Source organism: Moschus berezovskii, chromosome 2 (genome assembly GCF_049115385.1).
Source record: "Moschus berezovskii isolate FMDL1 chromosome 2, NW_MosBer_1.0, whole genome shotgun sequence".
NCBI lineage: Eukaryota > Metazoa > Chordata > Mammalia > Artiodactyla > Moschidae > Moschus > Moschus berezovskii.
Window position 1 is genome coordinate 78,016,313 of NC_142461.1, and position 20,751 is coordinate 78,037,063.

The window sequence follows — 20,751 nt, forward strand, 5'->3', positions numbered from 1 at the left end:
AACACTGAGCGACTTCACTTTCACTTTTCACTTTCACACATTGGAGAAGGAAATGGCAACCCACTCCAGTGTTCTTGCCTGGAGAATCCCAGGGACAGGGGAGCCTGGTGGGCTTCCGTCTATGGGGTCACACAGAGTCAGACACAACGGAAGTGACTTAGCAGCAACAGCTCCCTGAACTTGAGACCATCTGAGAATTATGCTTACCTAAGGTTTTCATGTAAATTCTATGCAGAAGTGAAGTCATTGCTATCTTCCCATTTATCTTAAAATATAAATGTACACTCTTTGATTCTCACTTTTAATAGCTTTAACAGTATTCCCTCAATCTATTCTGTTCCTTGCTCTCTTTGTCCAGCCACACTAGCCTTCTGTCAGGTTCTCAAACCTGTCCTTCTCCTTTGTATCTCAAGACCTATTCTCATGCTCTTTCTTCGGTGTGGGTCACTGGGCCACACTCTCTACATCATGTCTGACTTAATCCTTCAGATTTCTGTTTAAAGCTTAACTGCTCAAGGAAATATTCTCTGATTCTTTCGCAGACTGGATGGCATCCCCATAACATGCTCTTGGAGAACCTTCAGTTTTTCCTTTCACATTTATGACAAATACAATCACATAATTAATTGTATAACAACAGTGGAAGGGCATTGGATCACAGATAACTAATATTAAGGAAACTATATGCATACCGTAGTTCATCAGTAACAAATGAGTCAAGAGTGCGTGGGAGAGAGAGCAGGAGCACGAAATGTTTAAATTCCATCCATTATTCCTATTAGTGAGCTTATGACATGATGCCTAGCAGAGGGTATAAGATGACATGAGAGTCCTGCTCTTTCCTGAACCATTCTTATTAACCAATTTCCTCTCATTAGGAAATGGAACACGAGTATTTGAAAAAATGTTTTTCAAACATCATGGCTTCTTCACACAAGTCAACAACTTTATCTTATATTCAGTGAAAAAGAGAAATTGGCCCTAAACTCTAGGAAAACTGGTCATCTTGAATTAATAGAGTGACACTATTGGAACCACACTAGGGAATTTTCTAGGGTAATTTGGATTATGTGCAATTTTCTAGCTCACTTGATGATTTAGAACCTAACATAGGAAATACCATTCTCTTTTTGCTTAATATTGGTGATCCCAGCCTAGAATCTAAGGTTTGTGAAGGCAGGAGGTACATCAGGCTGTTTTATCACTGCACCCCCTAGCAAATGGCAGGATGCTTTGGTTATTCTAGAGCTTAATAAAGAAATATTTATTAAATGAATTAACATTCTGCCAGTATTTACGGCGGTCAGTCTGTTTGGCAACAGTACAGAGTTTGGATGTAGGATGGCTGAAGTAGAAAAGAGTTTCAGATCCACAAGCATATACAGACCTTGGATAACCTGTATCTCCATGGAAACCTAAATTAAAATAGCAAAATAACTGAAACCTGGACATAACAAAGTTCGTGTTTTAGTGAAGACTTTTGTATATATGGCAACATTATGTTCTTTAATTCCTTTTTTAGCCAAACTCTAACAGAAAAGTTAACATTGTCGGAAAAGTTAACATTGTCCTTCTCACTTTAGGTCAAAGGAGCCGGACTCGATTTATCCTTATGCCAACCCAAGGAGAAGGCCGGCCATGTCCCACAGAGCTTACCCAGCACAAAACCTGCCCAATGATCCCCTGCTACAGCTGGGTCCTCAGCAACTGGTCTGCATGTAAACTGGAGGTAAGTCATATAATGACATTTAAAGAAATGTTTCTGTCTGTCCAAAGTACTTGTCTGTTGAAACATACAAGGTGATGAAACAAACTTCACAGCACCAGGGGCCTGGCACAGTGTATTTTTATGCAATAGAGAGCATGGAAAAAAGAACCAAATGACTTAACTTCATACAGAGTGATATTGCTAGGAAAATAAATGCCCATCGTTATCAACTATTTGTAATAAGTTGGATCAGGGGACTTTCAGTCTTTCTAGCATCTTAAAGAATTCTCTATCTTCTTGGCTTGTTGGAAATAGCAAAGCATTATGCAATTAGGCAAAACCCTGATGCTATAGAAATGCACAACTTGTCGTAGACTGTATTTCTTACAAAAGCACTTTTAGGCTTAGACAAAATCTTACATGTGGGCAGAAAACCAAAAGTGTATGAAAGATATATTTTAACATTATTACACAAACCAAGGTTACTACATTTTCCTCAATGATTGCTTTTTATTGACCTGAAATATAAATGCCTAGTAACATCATAATATATCACATACCCAGAGCTTTTGCTGGGTCAGCAATGATGCTCTATGGCATTTTCTCTCTGGTTTCTTGTGTAAGAAAAAAGCACATTGATTTTTCTCTATTTTCTTGTTTTACTAGTTTATCCTTCAGTTCGTATTCCAAGGCAGATTTAATTAGGTAACAATAATTTTGATTATGTATTAATATATCTGCAGAGTATTCTCAGTGTTCCTGTCAGGATAACATTGTTGTGCGGCATCATTATCTTGCAGAAGTTAAATGCCCATGTATTTTAATAAGTCTCAGAGGAATAAAAATGTGTGGTACATTTGTTCAGTCTCCTTTTTACAGAAAATAAGGTACCATGCTAATTAACTCAACAGTAACCTAATGGCTTTAAATATGAATACTTTGTGTACTTAGTCCCAAACTCTCTTTCTTAAACCTTCAACAGTTTTTTCAGTACTGCTTAGAATCACAAATAAGAAATGGAAGGAAGATTTCTCGTAATAATTGTTGAGAGAGTAGAGAAAACAAATTCAAAGAATTTAGGAACCCATTGCAGGAGAAGGAAGAGAAAAGACAGGAAGAAGAAGGGAAGGATGGGGGACAAACTCCACACTCTGTGTCTCACCAGCCATATGGCTGCTACTATACCTCACTTGTTCTTTTGTATTGAGTTGGCCAAAAAGTTCATTTGGATTTTGCCATAAGATGTTACAGAAAAGCCCAGGTGAACTTTTTGACCAACCCAATACTTTTCCTTTTATCTTCCTGGGTATCAAGAGCTCTTTTTTTTTTTTTTTTTTTAATAGACAAATCTGCCAGTTTGTCTCCTAGGAACGTGCAGGGGAAATGTCAAATGTAATGTTTGAGATTTTGCTGTCACATACTGAACTTTAGCTAGAACCATAGGGGCCAGAGTGGTGAGTTGTGAACATTCTCTACAGCAGTACTTGTGGAGCTGGGGAGAAGGGGTTGTTGCATCTGATGGAGATACCCAGGCACAGGGGCCCTGGAGACCATAGGAGCAGGTGTATCCAGAGATTTCAAAGGTACCTTAGATTTCTAGATGAGGTCATTCCATTCACTGACATTTCCAGTCAGGAGGAAACTGGAGTTAGACTCAATCCAGGCAAAGCTATCAGAAAACATGTCTGTATTAATTATTCCTGTGTGGGTACCTTAGCTGAACGAGATCAACAGCATTCTTCCCCAAGAATTTGGAATGGAATTGAAGCTGTTCAAAGGTATTATATTAAAAAACTCTTCGCTGTCACATATTCCCACCTTATATAATAGATAAAGTCAGTAACTCAGAGGTAAAAGAGAAAGAGAATCTTGATGATATTTGAATTTTTGCTGAGTTTGAACTGCATTCCTCTTCTTCCTGAAGCCTGATTTTGAATGCTTTGGACATTTTCAATGAGTCCCCTTTTCTTACGCATCTGTGGAAGCTGAGTTTGGGGAATTACTGATCAAAATACACATGAACCTCCACATACAAAGCAAGTACACCTCTCTCACAGCTGTCCTTTTGCTTCTCCTTGTTCTGTAATATCCTGCCTGCCCGATGTGGGTTGCAGACTTATTCACTGGAGGTGGTGGTTGTGATCTTGAAGTGGCTGATTGCCATCAAGTGGATCAAACGCCAAACAGAGGAGCTTGCCCAGTGCATGGTGGATATGCCAGTGCTGTCACCATCGTCTGTGGAAAGAGATTTGCAAACCAAAGTGTTTATCCTCAGGCTTCATTTTGTTTCAGGGTTTCCTAACTCCTTCCAAGTTTCTTAGCTGATAACACGTATCCACACATATGTTGCAAAATCAGTTTCAGAGCTCAGACACTGGAGTCTCTCAAGTCTAAATTTTTTAGATTTTATTTTATATATTCTTAAATATTATTTTGTAGACTTCTTCATCTATTCCTTAGTATTTCTCAGAACTTCTCATTTTGAAAAGTGGAAAAACATGAAGTGACACCCTCTACTCCTCACTAGATTCACCATTTTACATGTATGTATATTTATAGACTCACACACATATTTCGTATTTATTATTTAAATATATAAGTAGACTTTTATTTTTATTTATTTAAAGATACTTAAGTGTTTTTAATTTTTTTTTTTTTTTTTTTGCTTGTTTTAATTGTTGGCTGCACCCTGCAGCATGTGAGACCTTAGTTCCCTGACCAGGGATTGAACTTGTGCCCCCCACATTGAAAAACGGTGTCTTAACCCCTGGACTATCAGGGAAGTCTCTAGACTGTATTTTTTTTAAGTAGTTTTAAGTATACCAAAAAACTGAGCAGAGAGTTTCCATAGGCCCCTTAATTTCCCAAACCCGCAAGCTTCCGCCTATTATCAGCATCTTTGAAGGCCCAATTTTAGTCAATATTTTTTCCAGTTCCTCACGCTGCACTTTTTGCCAGGTTTTCAAACTCTCCAAACTCTGTTTACTTATATATGCCACAGGAGGAGCAGTAGTACCTTTTTTGCTGGGGGTTTTGATAGCGATTAGACTAGTCATCTAGGTTGTTCATAACTTTCCGTCCAAGGAGTAAGCGTCTTTTAATTTCACGGCTGCAGTTATCATCTGCAGTGATTTTGGAGCCCAAAAAAATAAAGTCTGACACCGTTTCCACTGTTTCCCCATCTATTTCTCATGAAGTGATGGGACCAGATGCCATGATCTTTGTTTTCTGAATGTTGAGCTTCAAGCCAACTTTTTCACTCTCCTCTTTCACTTTCATCAAGAGGCTTTTGAGTTCCTCTTCACTTTCTGCCATAAGGGTGGTGTCATCTGCATATCTGAGGTTATTGATATTTCTCCCAGCAATCTTGATTCCAGTTTGTGCTTCCTCCAGCCCAGCGTTCCTCATGCTGTACTCTGCATCTAAGTTAAATAAGCAGGGTGACAATATACAGCCTTGACGCACTCCTTTTCCTCTTTGGAACCAGTCTGTTGTTCCATGTCCAGTTCTAACTGTTGCTTCCTGACCTGCATACAGGTTTCTCAGGAGGCAGGTTAGGTGGTCTGGTATTCCCATCTCTTTCAGAATGTTCCACAGTTTATTGTGATCCGCACAGTCAAAGGCTTTGCCATAGTCAATGAAGCAGAAATAGATGTTTTTCTGGAACTCTCTTGCTTTTCCCATGATCCAGTGGATGTTGGCAATTTGATCTCTGGTTCCTCTGCCTTTTCTAAAACCAGTTTGAACATCTGGAAGTTCACGGTTCACGTATTGGTGAAGCCTGGCTTGGAGAATTTTGAGCATGACTTAACTAGCGTGAGAGATGAGTGCAATTGTGTGGTAGTTTGAGCATTCTTTGGCATTGCCTTTCTTTGGGATTGGAATGAAGACTGACCTTTTCCAGTCCTGTGGCTACTGCTGAGTTTTCCAAATTTTCTGGCATATTGAGTGAAGCACTTTCACAGCATCATCTTTCAGGATTCAAAATAGTTCAACTGGAATTCCATCACCTCCACTAGCTTTGTTCACTGTGATGCTTTCTAAGGCCCACTTGACTTCACATTCTAAGATGTCTGGCTCTAGGTGAGTGATACCTGACATAAATTTAGAGCTCAGTAAATTGATATTGTTATTATAGGTTTGATTAAAACTGATTATGAGTATTAGCACCACCTTCTGATCCACATCTGGTGATGCTGATGAAGAGTAGACAGGAATCCATTAACGATCTGGACAGCAGAGACTTGGTGACAGAATCCTGACTGTTGACCATCTTGTTCTAAGAAGCCTGGCTCTGTTTTCAAGTCCTGGTGTGTAAAGTCTCATGAGTGAGACTGGATGAATGCTTGCTTTATGAATGAAATTATCATTCTGCTGCTGATTTCTCCTCATACTCTGGCTGTTGTTGTCAAAGGTGTAAGAGATTAAGGTGGAACATGGATACATACTGGAAACATTATTGTTTGTCTTGGTTTTGAAAATGCTCCCTGATGTTGACTAGTTTCCCTTCGTTTCTGCACACTCCATCTCCTGGAATGTCAAACAAAGCTCTAATCAATTGCATCTCCAGTTACCTGAGGTTCTAGAGAGCAGTCACTTCAAACTTCAGACATGCTACAGTATCTGCAGACTCCAAGTTCATGAACTCTGACATTCTACACTGAAACATATACCTTAGGCAATTTGGCCATGCAATGGCCAAAAGTTACAGAAAGAACCCTCCCCCAAACCCAAATTTAATTTATGCTAGTTATTTGGGGTATAAATATTTACTAAAACATTTGGTTTGGATGAATATATTGTGAATTGATTTTGAACCTCCATTTCTCAAAAAAAAAGGGCACTTGGGTTCATAACTAGGGCACATTTTTTTAACCATTTCACAATGGTTAGAATGGTTATGAGACATTGAGATAGCAAGTGTGGGGATTGCCATCTTAGATAAACAAAGCAAAATTCTTGTTAAAACATCTATAGAAAAGGGTGTGATGGTCCCAGTTTGTGTGTCTGCTCAGATGATCAGTCTCTAAGTTGCTGTAACTTAGACCTCCTCCAAGTTGCACCTTTTCTTTTTTTTTGCCAGTATAACTTTGAATCTGACAGAATTTTTCTCAACAGCCTCTGTACCATCCTGCACATCCGGCAGCCCATCCGCAATCTGCCCTTGATCCTTAGCAGCTGCTGCCACTGTGCCTTGACCTGGCTGGTGCTCAGCAGGCCCATCAGCCTCTGTGTCACCTGCTCCATACCCAGGAGCACTGTCATGACTGCTTTAGCTGCCCACCATGTCCCTCTTCAATCCTGCTGCTGCCAGAGCCACAGAAGCTCCAAGGTCTAGCAATGTAGTTTCTGAGTCCTGTGGTGGGAGGGAGAAATAAGGAGGAGCTGAAACTCAGGTTCCCAATGCAGAGCCTAGTTGTCCAATTATCACCTAATAATGGGTTGTAGCATGTAACATCGGAGAAGACAATGGCACCCCACTCCAGTACTCTTGCCTGGAAAATCCCATGGACGGAGGAGCCTGGTGGGCTGCAGTCTATGGGGTCGCTGTCGGACATGACTGAGTGACTTCACTTTTACTTTTCACTTTCATGCATTGGAGAAGGAAATGGCAACCCACTCCAGTGTTCTTGCCTGGAGAATCCCAGGGACGGGGGAGCCTGGTGGACTGCCATCTATGGGGTCGCACAGAGTCGGACACGACTGAGGCGACTTAGCAGCAGCAGCAAGAGCAGCTTGTAGCATCCTTGTGTGCAGCAACAAAGTCTGTGCAAATGTTCTTTTTCTCTCTGTCCATCTATACCAGAAGTAATCATAAAAATTCTTGGTCTTCCACCTATTTCCTGGCTTAGTGGGAGCTGAGTAACATACCTTGGAAGTACAGGGGAGTTAATACTCCCTGGGATGAAAGTTGATCAATGAGAACTGGATCCATGGAAGAGCTGGCATATAAATGCCTCTCCCTTTCTCCTGCTACCGCGTCTTGGATGATCCGTGTGGCCTGTCTAAATAATGTTGTGATTGACCAAGGAACCAGCTGTGTTTACTATGAAGTTGAAGCCAGTTGACAACACACTGCCTTATATTTGCTTTTCCTCTGCACCTGCGATGGCTCTCTCAGCCTCACTCTTGCACCCCTGGGATTTCACCTCCTTAGAATAGAAGCTTTGCCTTGGGCTCTGTTTTCTAAGGCATTTATGCAAAAAAAAAAAAAACCCACAAAACTACCCTCTACAGTTGTCCAAATATCCAATGGACTTCTTTTGAAATATGAGCACCTGACTAAAACTGAGGAGATAATACTCACCTCATGAGTATCTGCTAAAAATGTTAGAGTAGGAAGGCTTTCATCAGGCAGATGGCTGAGATAACCACAAAGCTTCTGTTTCTGTGAGAGACTGCACATTTTTTTTCTAATTGGCCAGAAAAATCTGAGTGGGATTTGTATAAAATGTCTTCAAAGAATAATATTCAGCACAGAAGCATTCTGAGAAAATCAGCGTTTTACTGGAAACCCCAATCTAATCCACATGAAAAAGTACTGAATTCCCTACAAAAGAAAAACAAGCAAAGCAAAAGAGAAATGTACACCCTGTGGTTGTACATGCTCTTTTGGGGGCTGATTATGGATTAGGCCACTTTATCACATACACCTAGACAAATTAGGCATTGTTTCTTTTTCAGTCAATCCTGGCTGAGTTCCAGAATGAATCGTCATATTCTGAGTGCATAAATTTCAAGGCATAAATTTGCATTTCTGCTTCAGTTGCTCTGTCAGCTCTAAGAGAATTGCTCAGGGATGCCTTATTGTCAACAACTGAAAGATAACTCTCAAAAGGAGGAAGCTAAAGAAATATGCAACTGTGTTTTTTTGGTTTTTTAGTTTCTTTTGCCCAAGAGGTGGCTGGAGCTAACACTTTGAGATGTTCCTGATTTGAGTAATGCTTTCCTTTGACAGGGTGGAGACTGTGGGGAAGGAGTCCAGACTCGTAGCCTCTCCTGTGTGGTCCACAATGGTTCAATATCTCCCTGGACTGTACGTGTAGACGATGCACTGTGTAGAGAAATGCCCTTTCAAGACAGCATCTTGAAACAGCCATGTTCAGTGCCTTGCCCAGGTAGACAATTTTAAATGATTGGGAGTGCCTTCCATGGTAACCTTTTATTTATTTTTCTGTTTTTTGGAGTTCTGTCTCATCCAAGTTGAAGTTTGTAACTAACTTTAATACATGTATCATTGGTTATCACTTTGGAATATACCCAACAGCTTATATAGAGGCAAAGTAGGCTGGCAGGGCGAGTCAGGGGGGAAGCACTGGACTTAGAAATGTAAGGGCTAAGTTAGAATCTTGTCACTATCATGTCACTGGCATTTGCCTGGGACATATACTCTCGTCGCTTTGAGCAGTGGTTGCTCCATCTAGAAAATGTGTTAATTATACCTGACCACACCAAGCACATTTCCAGCATTCAAAAAACATTGACTGAATCCATGAGTAATGAACCCTGGCTGATGACATGGTAACGACAAGTAAGGCTAAAAGTTCATGAAAGCACTCTGTTAAACAAGCAAGTTCTATGTAATTGTGAAGGTTATTCTTAGTTACATAAGATTTATGAGTTTATTTTAATCCTAATAACACAACTTAACCTTGCATGCCAGGAGCTTAAGGTGGCTAACTATATCCTTATGTATTCTTATAATATGGCATGTAACATATATTGTGTATACATACAGTTATACATAAAGAAATATATATATACACACACACAAATTGTGCATGTTTGGATTATTAAATGAAACATTCTTTAAGTTTAAAGCTACTCTACTTCTTTCCTTTATATAATTTCTATGAACATCCATTTGATGATGTTATGATGCTCTCTAAAAATTGAGTTGCTGTAATCTTTACACTTCCTTTTAAAAATTTTATTGTCACTAGTAGACACTAGTGTCTCTAGATAAAACTGCCATGATTTGAGGCAAAATAATGGCAGTATAGTGCTTGGTGCTTTTCATTCAACTAGATTCAACCATAAATTACTTTCTCACTCCTAGTGCTTTCTAATTAGAACATTTGTTAGCATAGAATTTGTAGTTTCTGGAATGCACCTGGCCACTGTGGCACCACACAAATCCCAGTGTGAACGCTGTGTGTGTAAATGGGGTCCGGGGCCAGTTTTCACACTGTTTCCTCTGCTCTGTGCTGCATGATCCTCCAGGAGACTGCCATTTAACAGAATGGTCAGAGTGGAGCACATGTGAGCTAACCTGCATTGACGGAAGAAGCTTCGAGACTCTGGGTCGCCAATCTAGGTCAAGGACATTTATAATTCAGTCTTTTGAGAACCAAGACAGCTGCCCCCAGCAGGTTCTAGAAACACGCCCTTGTACAGGTACCAAGAGCACTTTTCAACTCTCAGCCTTGATTGATCAATGCTTATTCTGCTTTGATTGAGGCATAATAGAACCGCTGTTATCGTATTTACTTGCAGGAGGTAAATGTTATCACTACACATGGAAAGCAAGTCTTTGGAACAATAATGAACGAACTGTGTGGTGCCAACGTTCAGATGGCATTAACGTCACAGGTATTCCTGCCTAAGATTCATGTGGGCACTTCGGAAAGATCTCTGAGTGTTGCTGTTGGTGAGAAGAATTAGCTTAAAAATTATAAGCAAGGGAAGACTGGGGAGTGGACTTAGATGAGCTTCATGGCAAGTTGCCATTAGATCTTTGCATCTTAGAAAACAAACAGTTCTATATGAAGTCCCATAATATATCAGATGGGCTACCCGGGTGGCACAATTGTAAAGAATTCACCTGCCAATGCAGGAGCCATAGGAGACAGGGGTTCAATCCCTGAGTCGGGAAGATCCCTTAGATAAGGAAATGGCAACATATTCCAGTATTCTTGCCTGGAGAATTCCATGGACAGAGGAGCCTAGTGGGCTGCAGTCCATGGAGTCACAAAGAGTTAGATATGACTGAGTGACTGAGCATACACACAGACAGTATATCAGACAACTTAAAGAAGTAGTTCAGTTCAGTTCAGCCACTCAGTCGTGTCCAACTCTTTGCGACCCCATGGACTGCAGCATTCCAGGCTTCCCTGTCCATCACCAACTCCCAGAGATTACTCAAACTCATGTCCACTGAGTCGGTGATGCCATCCAACTATCTCATCCTCTGTCGTCCCCTTCTCCTACTGCCCTCAATCTTTCCCAGCATCAGGGTCTTTTCCGAGGAGTCAGTTCTTCACATCAGGTGGCCAAAGTATTGGAGTTTCAGCTTCAGCATCAGTTGATACATAATCAAATTTCCTTGAATATCATGATCTAAGACAAAAATGGAAAGACACAGATGTTGGTTTAAAACAGTGGTCTCTAAAATTTTAAAAGATGTACCTTTTCAGTAAAAGGTATTTGAGAACAGACCTCAAAATATCCTAAATTGCCACACTACTCTGCCAATGTATCATGTTATGAAACAAATACAGAAATTGAAATTAAAAGAGTTGATAAAGATATAATAAAAGCTAAAATATATTAATGATTAAAAACATTTTCCTGTAAATTATAGATACTTATGTTCATGTACTGAAAGCTTCATTTTTTAACAATGTGGTAGCCTTGATTATTATTTAATATCTGAATATATATTGAAGGAAGGGTTTCTCATTCATGACAGTGAATGCAATTAGATTCTACAATTGGTCTTCTCAATCATTTTAAAGGGTTTTGTTTTGATGCCTTCTTATTAAAGAAAATCAAATTGTCATTCTTTTTACTTAGTACCATGGCTGACTAAGAGCTTGTCAGATAAGAAGAATCTCGATTTTTCTATCGGAATAGAAAGACTGTCTCCTTCACCTTATTCCAGTTTACTTGTTTTTTTTTATTGGTTGTCCCTTTAATCCAAAGTTTTTCCATAGACTCATTTAAGTGACTGGCCAATTGTGTAAGTTATTGTTAAAACTAAATATACTGTAAATCTGCCTAACCAGGGACACAGAAAGCATAACTTGCTGCAGTATGCTGAGAGTTAACCAACCGGTGAGGGTTCCACTATCAGATTCTCTGCGTGGAGTACCTCGTGCCCAGTGTACATCCCAGGGCCACCTGATGAATGAGTTCAGGTTGCCAGTGTCAACTGCTAAGTATTATCACAGCTTAATTTCATTGTTACAATTTAAAATGTTGGCTAAAATATACAAATTCTAGCATGTTTTTCCTGGCTCCTAGTTGATCCTTTCCCCATGGAGTATACACACTGCATGGTGGAGATCCCTGGTTTAAGCAGGGAAAAACACCTCCAAACTCTGTTGGCAGTGACAAGGCTGTGTGGTTACTGCCACTAACACATGATCAGTTTCACACCTACCTGCTCATTCTGGATCCTGGTGTTTTTTTTTTTTTTTCCCCTGTGGAAATTATTTTTCAAGTAACAGATTTTAGCTGTTTCATTTTTCAGAAAAATGTAGATGCAAAATTCCCTACGCAGCCTTAAGCACAAAACTTTCTCTAGTTACAGAATCATAATTGGTTATGTTATGGTTATATACTATATAATTGGTTGACAATTATAATAATGCAGAGCCTAGAACCTATAAATGCAACTAGTGGTATATAAATGTAGCTTCAATGGTGCCCTTGAATAATATGTCAACTTCTTTGCTGCTACCTTGAATCAGAGATATTATTCAATCTAGTTACTCAAAGCTATTTTAATAAGGACCTGCAAGTACTAGTGTCAGATGTATGATTATCCCTGCTGGAGTGTATACATTTGCTCTTAAAAGTACGTGTGGCAATCTGTATGTAACTCTGCATGTGTGTGTATATGTGTGTATTCTGGCTGAAATACATTTAAAATGTTACCAAAATGTTTAATATTGTGGTCTCATGAATGAACTAGTGGCATTCTTTTAGTGTTTGGTTGTTGGGAATTGGTCTAGTGCCTAGTTTGGGAGCTGGAAAAAAATCTATGTAGACAGATCTTCGAGCATATATATTTTCTGCTCTTGAACTTCAATTGAGATTTCATCAATTCTTTTACTGATCCTGACACTCACAGGCTTTGCCCTCAAGTGAAGCCATATGATAGAATCACCTGGCCAACACGCAGGTATAAAATCTCAACTGTAAACAACTTCTGTTAGCAGAGCCTCCCATCTCAAACAGCCCTTCCTAGAATAATCAACAAAATAAAACTGAGTCACACTGTCAGCAAACAGATTTTTTTAAAAATAATACTGTTACAAGGTAGTCAGTGCCAGAGAGGAAATGAAGTGAATATTTATCTTAGAAAAATCTGTAAATGATGGTGGGATTTCCTTTGTAGGAGGCTGCTCCCCTCAGGCACGCCCTGCAGCTATTCGGCAGTGTAACCCAGCTTGCAGAAAACCTTTCTCCTACTGCACACAGGTGAGTCAGGTGCTAGAGGCTTGGACAGGTAATTTAATTGTGTTATATGTATGTTTTCTGATGTTTTCCAGTCTCCTGTAGCCCAACCAGCAATTCCATGGGCCCACGATACCACCTAGAGGCATTTGCAGAAGTAATCATAGCTATTAAGAATTTCTTTGCATGGCCATGTGTTCAAGAAAGCTGTCTTTTTTACTCTAAACCCATTTACAGCTAACCTCTCTTTCAGATATGTAATCTCTGTTAGCTCTATTTCTCCTCTGATTATTAATGTGTTCTCAGTTGATTTTATTTCCTCCATTCTTAGCCTTTCATATGCCTAAACTATTTTGCAAAATCTTTAAAAGGATATGTTCATGTTTGCTAAACATTAGGTACTAAAATTGATTACACTGTGATTAATGTGTATAAATTTTAGTTGATTTTAAATAAGTTGATAGTATGGTTATAGGTAATAATTATGTGTGTGTGTGTATATACACATTTTTTTAAAGCAGAACTTTTTCTCCTTTTCCTTCTTCAATTCCCACCCATTACTGCTCAGGATTTAATGCAGAATGTACCATGTATTCTAATCAGTGACACTCACAATGTACAGTGTATATAGAAGAAAGGTGTGCCCTGTCTCTCAAAGAAAGAAGTTTCTTCTTATAGTGGGTTCTTAAAAAAATTATTTGGTTAAAATGATTCAAGTGTTCCATTCTATTTTATGGACCTTCTACTTAGAAGGCAATGGCACCCCACTCGAATACTCTTGCCTGGAAACTCCCATGGACTGAGGAGCCTGGTGGGCTGCAGTCCGTGGGGTCGCTAAGAGTCGGACACGACTGAGCGACTTCACTTTCACTTTTCACTTTCATGCATTGGAGAAGGAAATGGCAACCCACTCCGGTGTTCTTGCCTGGAGAATTCCAGGGACAGGGGAGCCTGGTGGGCTGCCATCTATGGGGTCGCACAGAGTCGGACACAACTGAAGCGACTTAGTAGCAGTAGCAGCAGCAGCTACTTCAAGTAGGTTAATTCTTTGACACAGGAAAGCTAGGGATTAAGCTTCCAGTAGAAAAAAGAAGGAAAAGAGATCAGCAATGACTTCATGGACTAATGATGTTTGTGAAACAGAAGTTGTGGCTTCCCACCTACTCTCTGAATACCCTCTGTAATAAATATAAAATATCATTTCCCTTGAACCTTTGGCCTGTATAACTGGTTACAGCTTTTCACTCAGACTAAATAGAGACACATCTTGAAAAGATGGCTTTCATATCTGAGCTTGTACCAATTTTCTTCATTAGTTTCTCCCCATTGAACACTGAGTAACATCTTTAATTAAAACCACTGGAAATATTTACATTGATAACTGTCATTATACAATCTCTACCTAAACTTTAAGCATTTATTAATTATTATTTTTTTAACTTCTAATTTTCAGTTTTAGTATCTGTTTCTCCTCAAAATCATGCATTCAGTCAACAACTGATGACCTAAGTAAATAGTTCAGTTCAATTCAGACACAGTCGTGTCCGACTCTGAGACTCCATGGACTGTAGCACGCCAGGCCTCCCTGTCCATCACCAGCTCCTGGAGTTTACTCAAACTCATGTCCATTGAGTCAGTGATGCCATCCAACCATCTCATCCTCTGTCGTCCCCTTCTTCTCGCGCCTTCGATCTTTCCCAGCATCAGGGTCTTTTCAAATGAGTCAGTTCTTCACATCAGGTGTCCAAAGTATTGGAGTTTCAGCTTTAGCATCAGTCCTTCCAATGAATATTCAGAACTGATTTTCTTTAGGATGGACTGGTTGGATCTCCTTGTGGTCCGAGGGACTCTCAAGAGTCTTCTGCAACACCACAGATCAAAGTATCAATTATTCGGTGCTCAGCTTTCTTTATGTTCCAACTCTCATATCCATACATGACTACTGGAAAAACCATAACTTTGACTAGATGGACCTTTGTTGGCAAAGTCATGTCTCTGCTTTTTAATATGCTATCTAGGTTGGTCATAACTTTCCTTCCAAGAAGTAAGCGTCTTTTAATTTCATGGCTGCAGTCACCATCTGCAGTGATTTTGAAGCCCCAAAAAATAAAGTCCATCAGTTTCCACTTTTCCCCATCTGTTTGCCATGAAGTGATGGGACCAGATGCCGTGATCTTAGTTTTCTGAATATTGAGTTTTAAACCAACTTTTTCACTCTCCTCTTTCACCTTCATCAAGAGGCTCTTTAGTTCTTCTTTGCTTTCTGCCATAAGGGTAGTGTCATCTGCCTATCTGAGGTTATTGATATTTCTCCCAGCAATCTTGATTCCAGCTTGTGCTTCATCTAGCCCAGCATTTCTCATGATATACTCTGCGTATAAGTTAAATAAGCAGATGACAATATACAGCCTTGACATACTCCTTCCCCTATTTGGAACTAGTAAGTAAATATGGCTGATGCATTAAGATTGATATAAGTTACCATTTAAGATTAAGGTATGTTGAGAAAATACCAGACATAGTTTTATGAAAGGAATCCTAATAGCAAAGTCATAGAGATTCATAATCTCATTCTTATTTTCTGTTCTCCTCTATTGCCTTTATTTTTCCTGGAGGAAGGAAGAGCAGTTATTTCAGTTTCACTTCCAGAGACAGATAGAAAATCTTTGTCCATTACACTGTATCATTATCATTTTCTTCAGAAGGCTTATTGTGCATGATAATTACCAGGAATCCACAGACAAATATGAAAGACCCATTGTCATGATCCCAACTAGGAATGTGATGATGTGGTGTGACACTCAGGTTCCTTCAAGATATCTATCTCTCTGTCTTTCCTCCCTTTCATGGACATGTGCCTTTGGTGAAGTTTTTTCCCCCCCTTTACAGCCTTGGACTGTCTCCTCTGAGTGCAGAACTAAGCCTACGAGTGGAGAGCCAGTTCAGACTAGTTCGTGATCAACAGTAGAAGATGATAGAGGCAGAAAGAGACCTCAAAGAGCACAAAACGCAGAGAAGATATGCACATAATTTCTGTTGCTTTGCTTCTCAATGTTAAGGACAGATTGGAGTCAGTGGGCAGGAATCTGAAATAGCTGGGGGAAGAACCAAAGTAAATTTTTAATTAAAGCTTGAAACACCTCTATAAGAGAGAAAAGGATGTAGTTCATATTCTCTATTGACAAAAAATTATGATTTCAATTTGGAAGGTGCAAGAATGATCAGCCACTAGAAAGAACTGATGATTTATTGAAGTGTTGACTTTGGAAATCAGAAAGATGAACTATTTATTGAATTTTCATCTCTTTGGCAAGTCTGGTGCTGAAAAACCCTAAATTGCCATGACATATCATGAAACTATTAAGCAATTCCAACAATTAAGGTGTTATTTTTCATCTATATAACTCACTGTGTAACCATAAATGTATTTTTCATGCTGTAGGGTGGAGTCTGTGGTTGTGAGAAAGGCTATACAGAGATCATGAGATCAAATGGTCTCCTGGATTACTGCATGAAGGTACCGGGATCAGAGGATAAAAAAGCTGATGTGAAAAACCTTGCTGGGAAAAACAGACCTGTGAATTCAAAAATACATGATATTTTTAAAGGATGGTCTCTTCAACCCCTTGATCCAGGTACATATCAGTTATGAGTAAGAAATGTGAATTTTCTCTTGCGGGATTAGGGTTCTTATTGTGACCACTGCCCATGATGGAAAGCATGGAGGGAAGAAGGGACAGAAAAGGCAATATGGTCTCGTTCAACATTTCTCACATTTGAGTGCCATGTAGTGTAAAACGTTCTCGTAGGCGGTTGAGAATAAGTCTGTCAACCCCAGTTTGAATTAAGGAACCATAATATTAATCTTTGAAAATGTGTCAATTGTAAATTATCTTGGCCAAAGACTTTATAACTGTGAAGTTTTATATATAATTGAAAAACAAGAAAAGTAATAGACTATCAGGAACATGGAGTTATGTAGGGAAATTCCAGGTACCCTATCTGGTTTGAGAAACACTAGTGATATAGTAAAACAGCATCGATTTCAGAGGCCAAGAGACCTTATGGGTATCATGGATCAGATGTACTTCCTTTGTGATTGCATGTAATTTCTTTACCTCTCTGGAACTGTTTCCTCATCTATGAATCAATCTAGGCATCTGTCCTGCAGAATTTTCATGAGTATTAGCACAGTGTCAGGCCTGTATGACTCAAAACTTAGTGGAGATTAAGGATAAGAATGAACAGTACTAGATAACTTCTCTGTACCCTATGATTCCTTGCTTGTTGTATTGTATGACTCATCTCATTACATTCTTGCAACATGATGAGATGTTGTTATCCCCACTTTAGAGGTTAGGACTCTGAAACTGGCAATGCAAACTAATTTGACCAAGGTCACACCACCAGTAAGTGACAGGAAGGTATGAAAGGCAAGCCAATAAGATCCTTACACAGCACTGGTCTCTACTTCCCTCTTTAAGACTTGGACAAAAAAATGAAAAGCAAAATTCTCTGTGCCTAATGTTTATACTGCAAGGAGATCCAACCAGTCCATTCTAAAGGAGATCGATCCTGGGTGTTCATTGGAAGGACTGATGCTGAAGCTGAAACTGCAATACTTTGGCCACCTCATGCGACGAGTTGACTCACTGGAAAAGACTCTGATGCTGGGAAAGGTTGGGGGCGGGAGGAGAAGGGGACGACGGAGAATGAGATGGCTGGATGGCATCACCGACTCTGTGGACAAGAGTTTGAGTGCACTCCGGGAGTTGGTGATGGACAGGGAGGCCTGGCGTGCTGTGATTCATGGGGTCACGGAGAGTCGGACATGACTGAGCGACTGAACTGAACTGAACTGAATGTACATACCTCTTCCAGAAAACAGAGTGCTGTGAATGACTGAGGGAGATAGCATGACTGAAGGAGGGAACCTTGAGAGGGAAGACACACATGAAGCCCAGACAAAATATACCCTGGGAACTTTCTGCCCAGACCCTAAGCCTTGGTCATACAAAGTGACCTGATGACATGCTTAAATGAAGCAAAACTAGAGCCCAGGCACAAAGGACCCTAGATCTAGTGGAAGAAACAAGACATTCTGTGACTAGCTTATAAGGATGACCACAACATCTTAAGTTTTGGTTCCCAAGTACGTCTGGGCATGACATAGATATTAAAAATCATATTCATTCTGTGATGTTTAGCTAATTTAGAGAAACAGACTTAAAGTTGAGGGAAGCATGCTATGAAATGCAGCCAGGCTCACTCACTGCTTCTGGACCCTATTTCAGGGAAAGAATTAGGGGTGAGGTTCCAAGGAAATGAGTTTTCAAATCCACAAATGAGGTCCTTAAACTTTGGAGATCTAACTGAAGCATCAATACCATGTATGTGACTATACATGTGTGTACACATATATGCATAAACAGACACATACATATACGTATACCCATATATATACTTGTATATGTATGTGTGTATATAAACATGTGTGTAAAATATATAGTTTGGGAGAAAGTTTATAACTTTCATTAGGTTCTCATAATGGGGTTGAAAATTTGAACAACCTCTCAGGAAGGCAATTAGCCAAAAACTATCATACATTTTGACCTAAAATTTTCCTCCTAGGAATTAATCATACAAATATACACAATATACTAAGAGAAGTATGTAAATGATATTCATCATATGATTGCTTATTATATAGCAAATGAATGGAAATAACATAAATGTCTACAAACAGAATAACAGAAAAAAAAATATGATACAACTGTGTAATGTCTCTTAGGGGTACTAAAACGGATGAGATGCACCTGCCTTTATGAACTAACATGGAAATATTTTTATTATGTATTGTTAGGTGGAAAGGTAGTACCAAAGTGAATGATAAGGACAATTTGTGTCTTTTTTAAAAAGTGCATGTATGTTGTGTATATACCATTTGCTTGCATTTGTGGAGAAAACTATGAGATGGTTCATAAATTGGTAACAGTGGTAGCACCTGGGTAGGGAGCTCAGAGATTGGCAAGAAGACTAATTTTCCACTATATATCTTTTTAAATTATTTTTTATTGTAGTATAAATGCTTTACAGTGTTATGTTAGTTTCTGCTGTCCAATGAAGTGAATCAATCACATGCACACAAATATCCCCTCTTTCTTAAACGTCCCTCCTCACCGCATCTATCCAGGTCATTACAGAGAACCAAGCTAAGCCCTCTGTGCTATACAGCATTAGCTTCTTATAAACAGCTATATTAATTCTTCTTTAAGTAACATGATTTAAAGGTCACCCAGATCACATACCTCTGCAACAGGGATTTAAAAGCACTGGATCTTACAATACTTCAGCTCTATGAGGTTTAGGGGTAATAAGATGAAAGGTGCATTCTCACTCAGGGAAGACTTTTTTTAATGGCCAATGTAAAAAATTCAGAATAGGGGATCACATCATTAGTGTTTAAAAGAGATCAAAATCAAAGCTTTGTTAAAAGTTTTATGACCATAAAAAAGGTCATTACTATGGTGAAAACTCATTCTAAAACCCGATTGACGCTTGAAAGTGTCTTGTAAGCAAAAACTGTAATAGTCACAATATAATTGAAAGTAATAGTGATTTTCTTTCAAACAAATGTTTACAATAGATTTTGTTTTTTATCCCATAAAGGTCTTAAGAATCTGATATGTGTTTTTTTGGACCGACAGTTAATTACTTTCAATGTAGTATAATGAAGATTTATGTGTACATCTTTCAGAAAGGAACATAATTCCTTTTGGGATGCTAAGGCATTACTATTATCAGTGCAATTCTAAGTTTAGTTAACTGTGTGCTCATGTAAAACATAGCAAAAACCATGTGTTTTCCAGAAACAACTCAAATTTATACATACACATACCATACATACAGTCAAGGTGTATGTCATATAGTTAAAAATCACAAAATAGATCAGACTATTTGGTTCTTTTTTTTTTTTAACCTCTTGCAGATATCAAATCCAAAATAATATATACTTCTACATGTGGATATGTTTTGTAATACTTTTGTATTAGAAGTATATATAAATGAAAATAAATTCAAAATATCCTGCCAGTTGTTAGATTTTATGAAGTACTGATTTCTGGTCTTTGGCACTGTGAAAAAATTGATAACCTATATTTAATATTTTCACCTATTTTTTGGACATTTGATAGTTGTCACATGTGAATATTTCCACGTATGCTTCTGACTCATGCAAATTTCAGAATTCAGATGAGAAATAAATAATACACTAATTAAATGAGAAATAAAAGCTTTTGTATGCTAAGCCTATTATTTTTTATTTTAAACAGATGGCCGAGTGAAAATTTGGGTTTATGGCGTTTCAGGTGGTGGTTTTCTTATCATGATTTTCCTAGTATTTACTTCCTACCTTGTTTGGTAAGTACTAACTAGTAAAAAGTTTATGCTCTATATTTTCATTGGTGGCATATTATACTAAAAGAAAACTTATGTTGAAATCTGGTCATTATAACAGGATGCTTAAACTCACAAATAATCACCAATGTTAGAATTGCTAAATAGTTGAAGTGGGGAAGTATTATCTTTATTGTCCTCATTTGAAATAACATTTTTGTATTTGGCTTTCATATATCACAGGT

At 38.7% G+C, this 20,751-nt stretch overlaps 1 protein-coding gene across 1 annotated transcript in view; it reads left to right on the forward strand.

Annotated features, from left to right (window-relative positions):
• THSD7B (thrombospondin type 1 domain containing 7B) overlaps positions 1–20,751 on the forward strand; it is a 953,717-nt gene that overhangs the window by 921,873 nt on the left and 11,093 nt on the right. Inside the window, exons 20-26 of the mRNA XM_088842327.1 lie at positions 1,584–1,729; positions 8,667–8,826; positions 9,932–10,105; positions 10,205–10,300; positions 13,053–13,135; positions 16,554–16,746; positions 20,443–20,530. Of these exons, the coding sequence (XP_088698453.1) occupies positions 1,584–1,729; positions 8,667–8,826; positions 9,932–10,105; positions 10,205–10,300; positions 13,053–13,135; positions 16,554–16,746; positions 20,443–20,530 (940 nt within the window). The remainder of the gene's footprint in view (positions 1–1,583; positions 1,730–8,666; positions 8,827–9,931; positions 10,106–10,204; positions 10,301–13,052; positions 13,136–16,553; positions 16,747–20,442; positions 20,531–20,751) is intronic.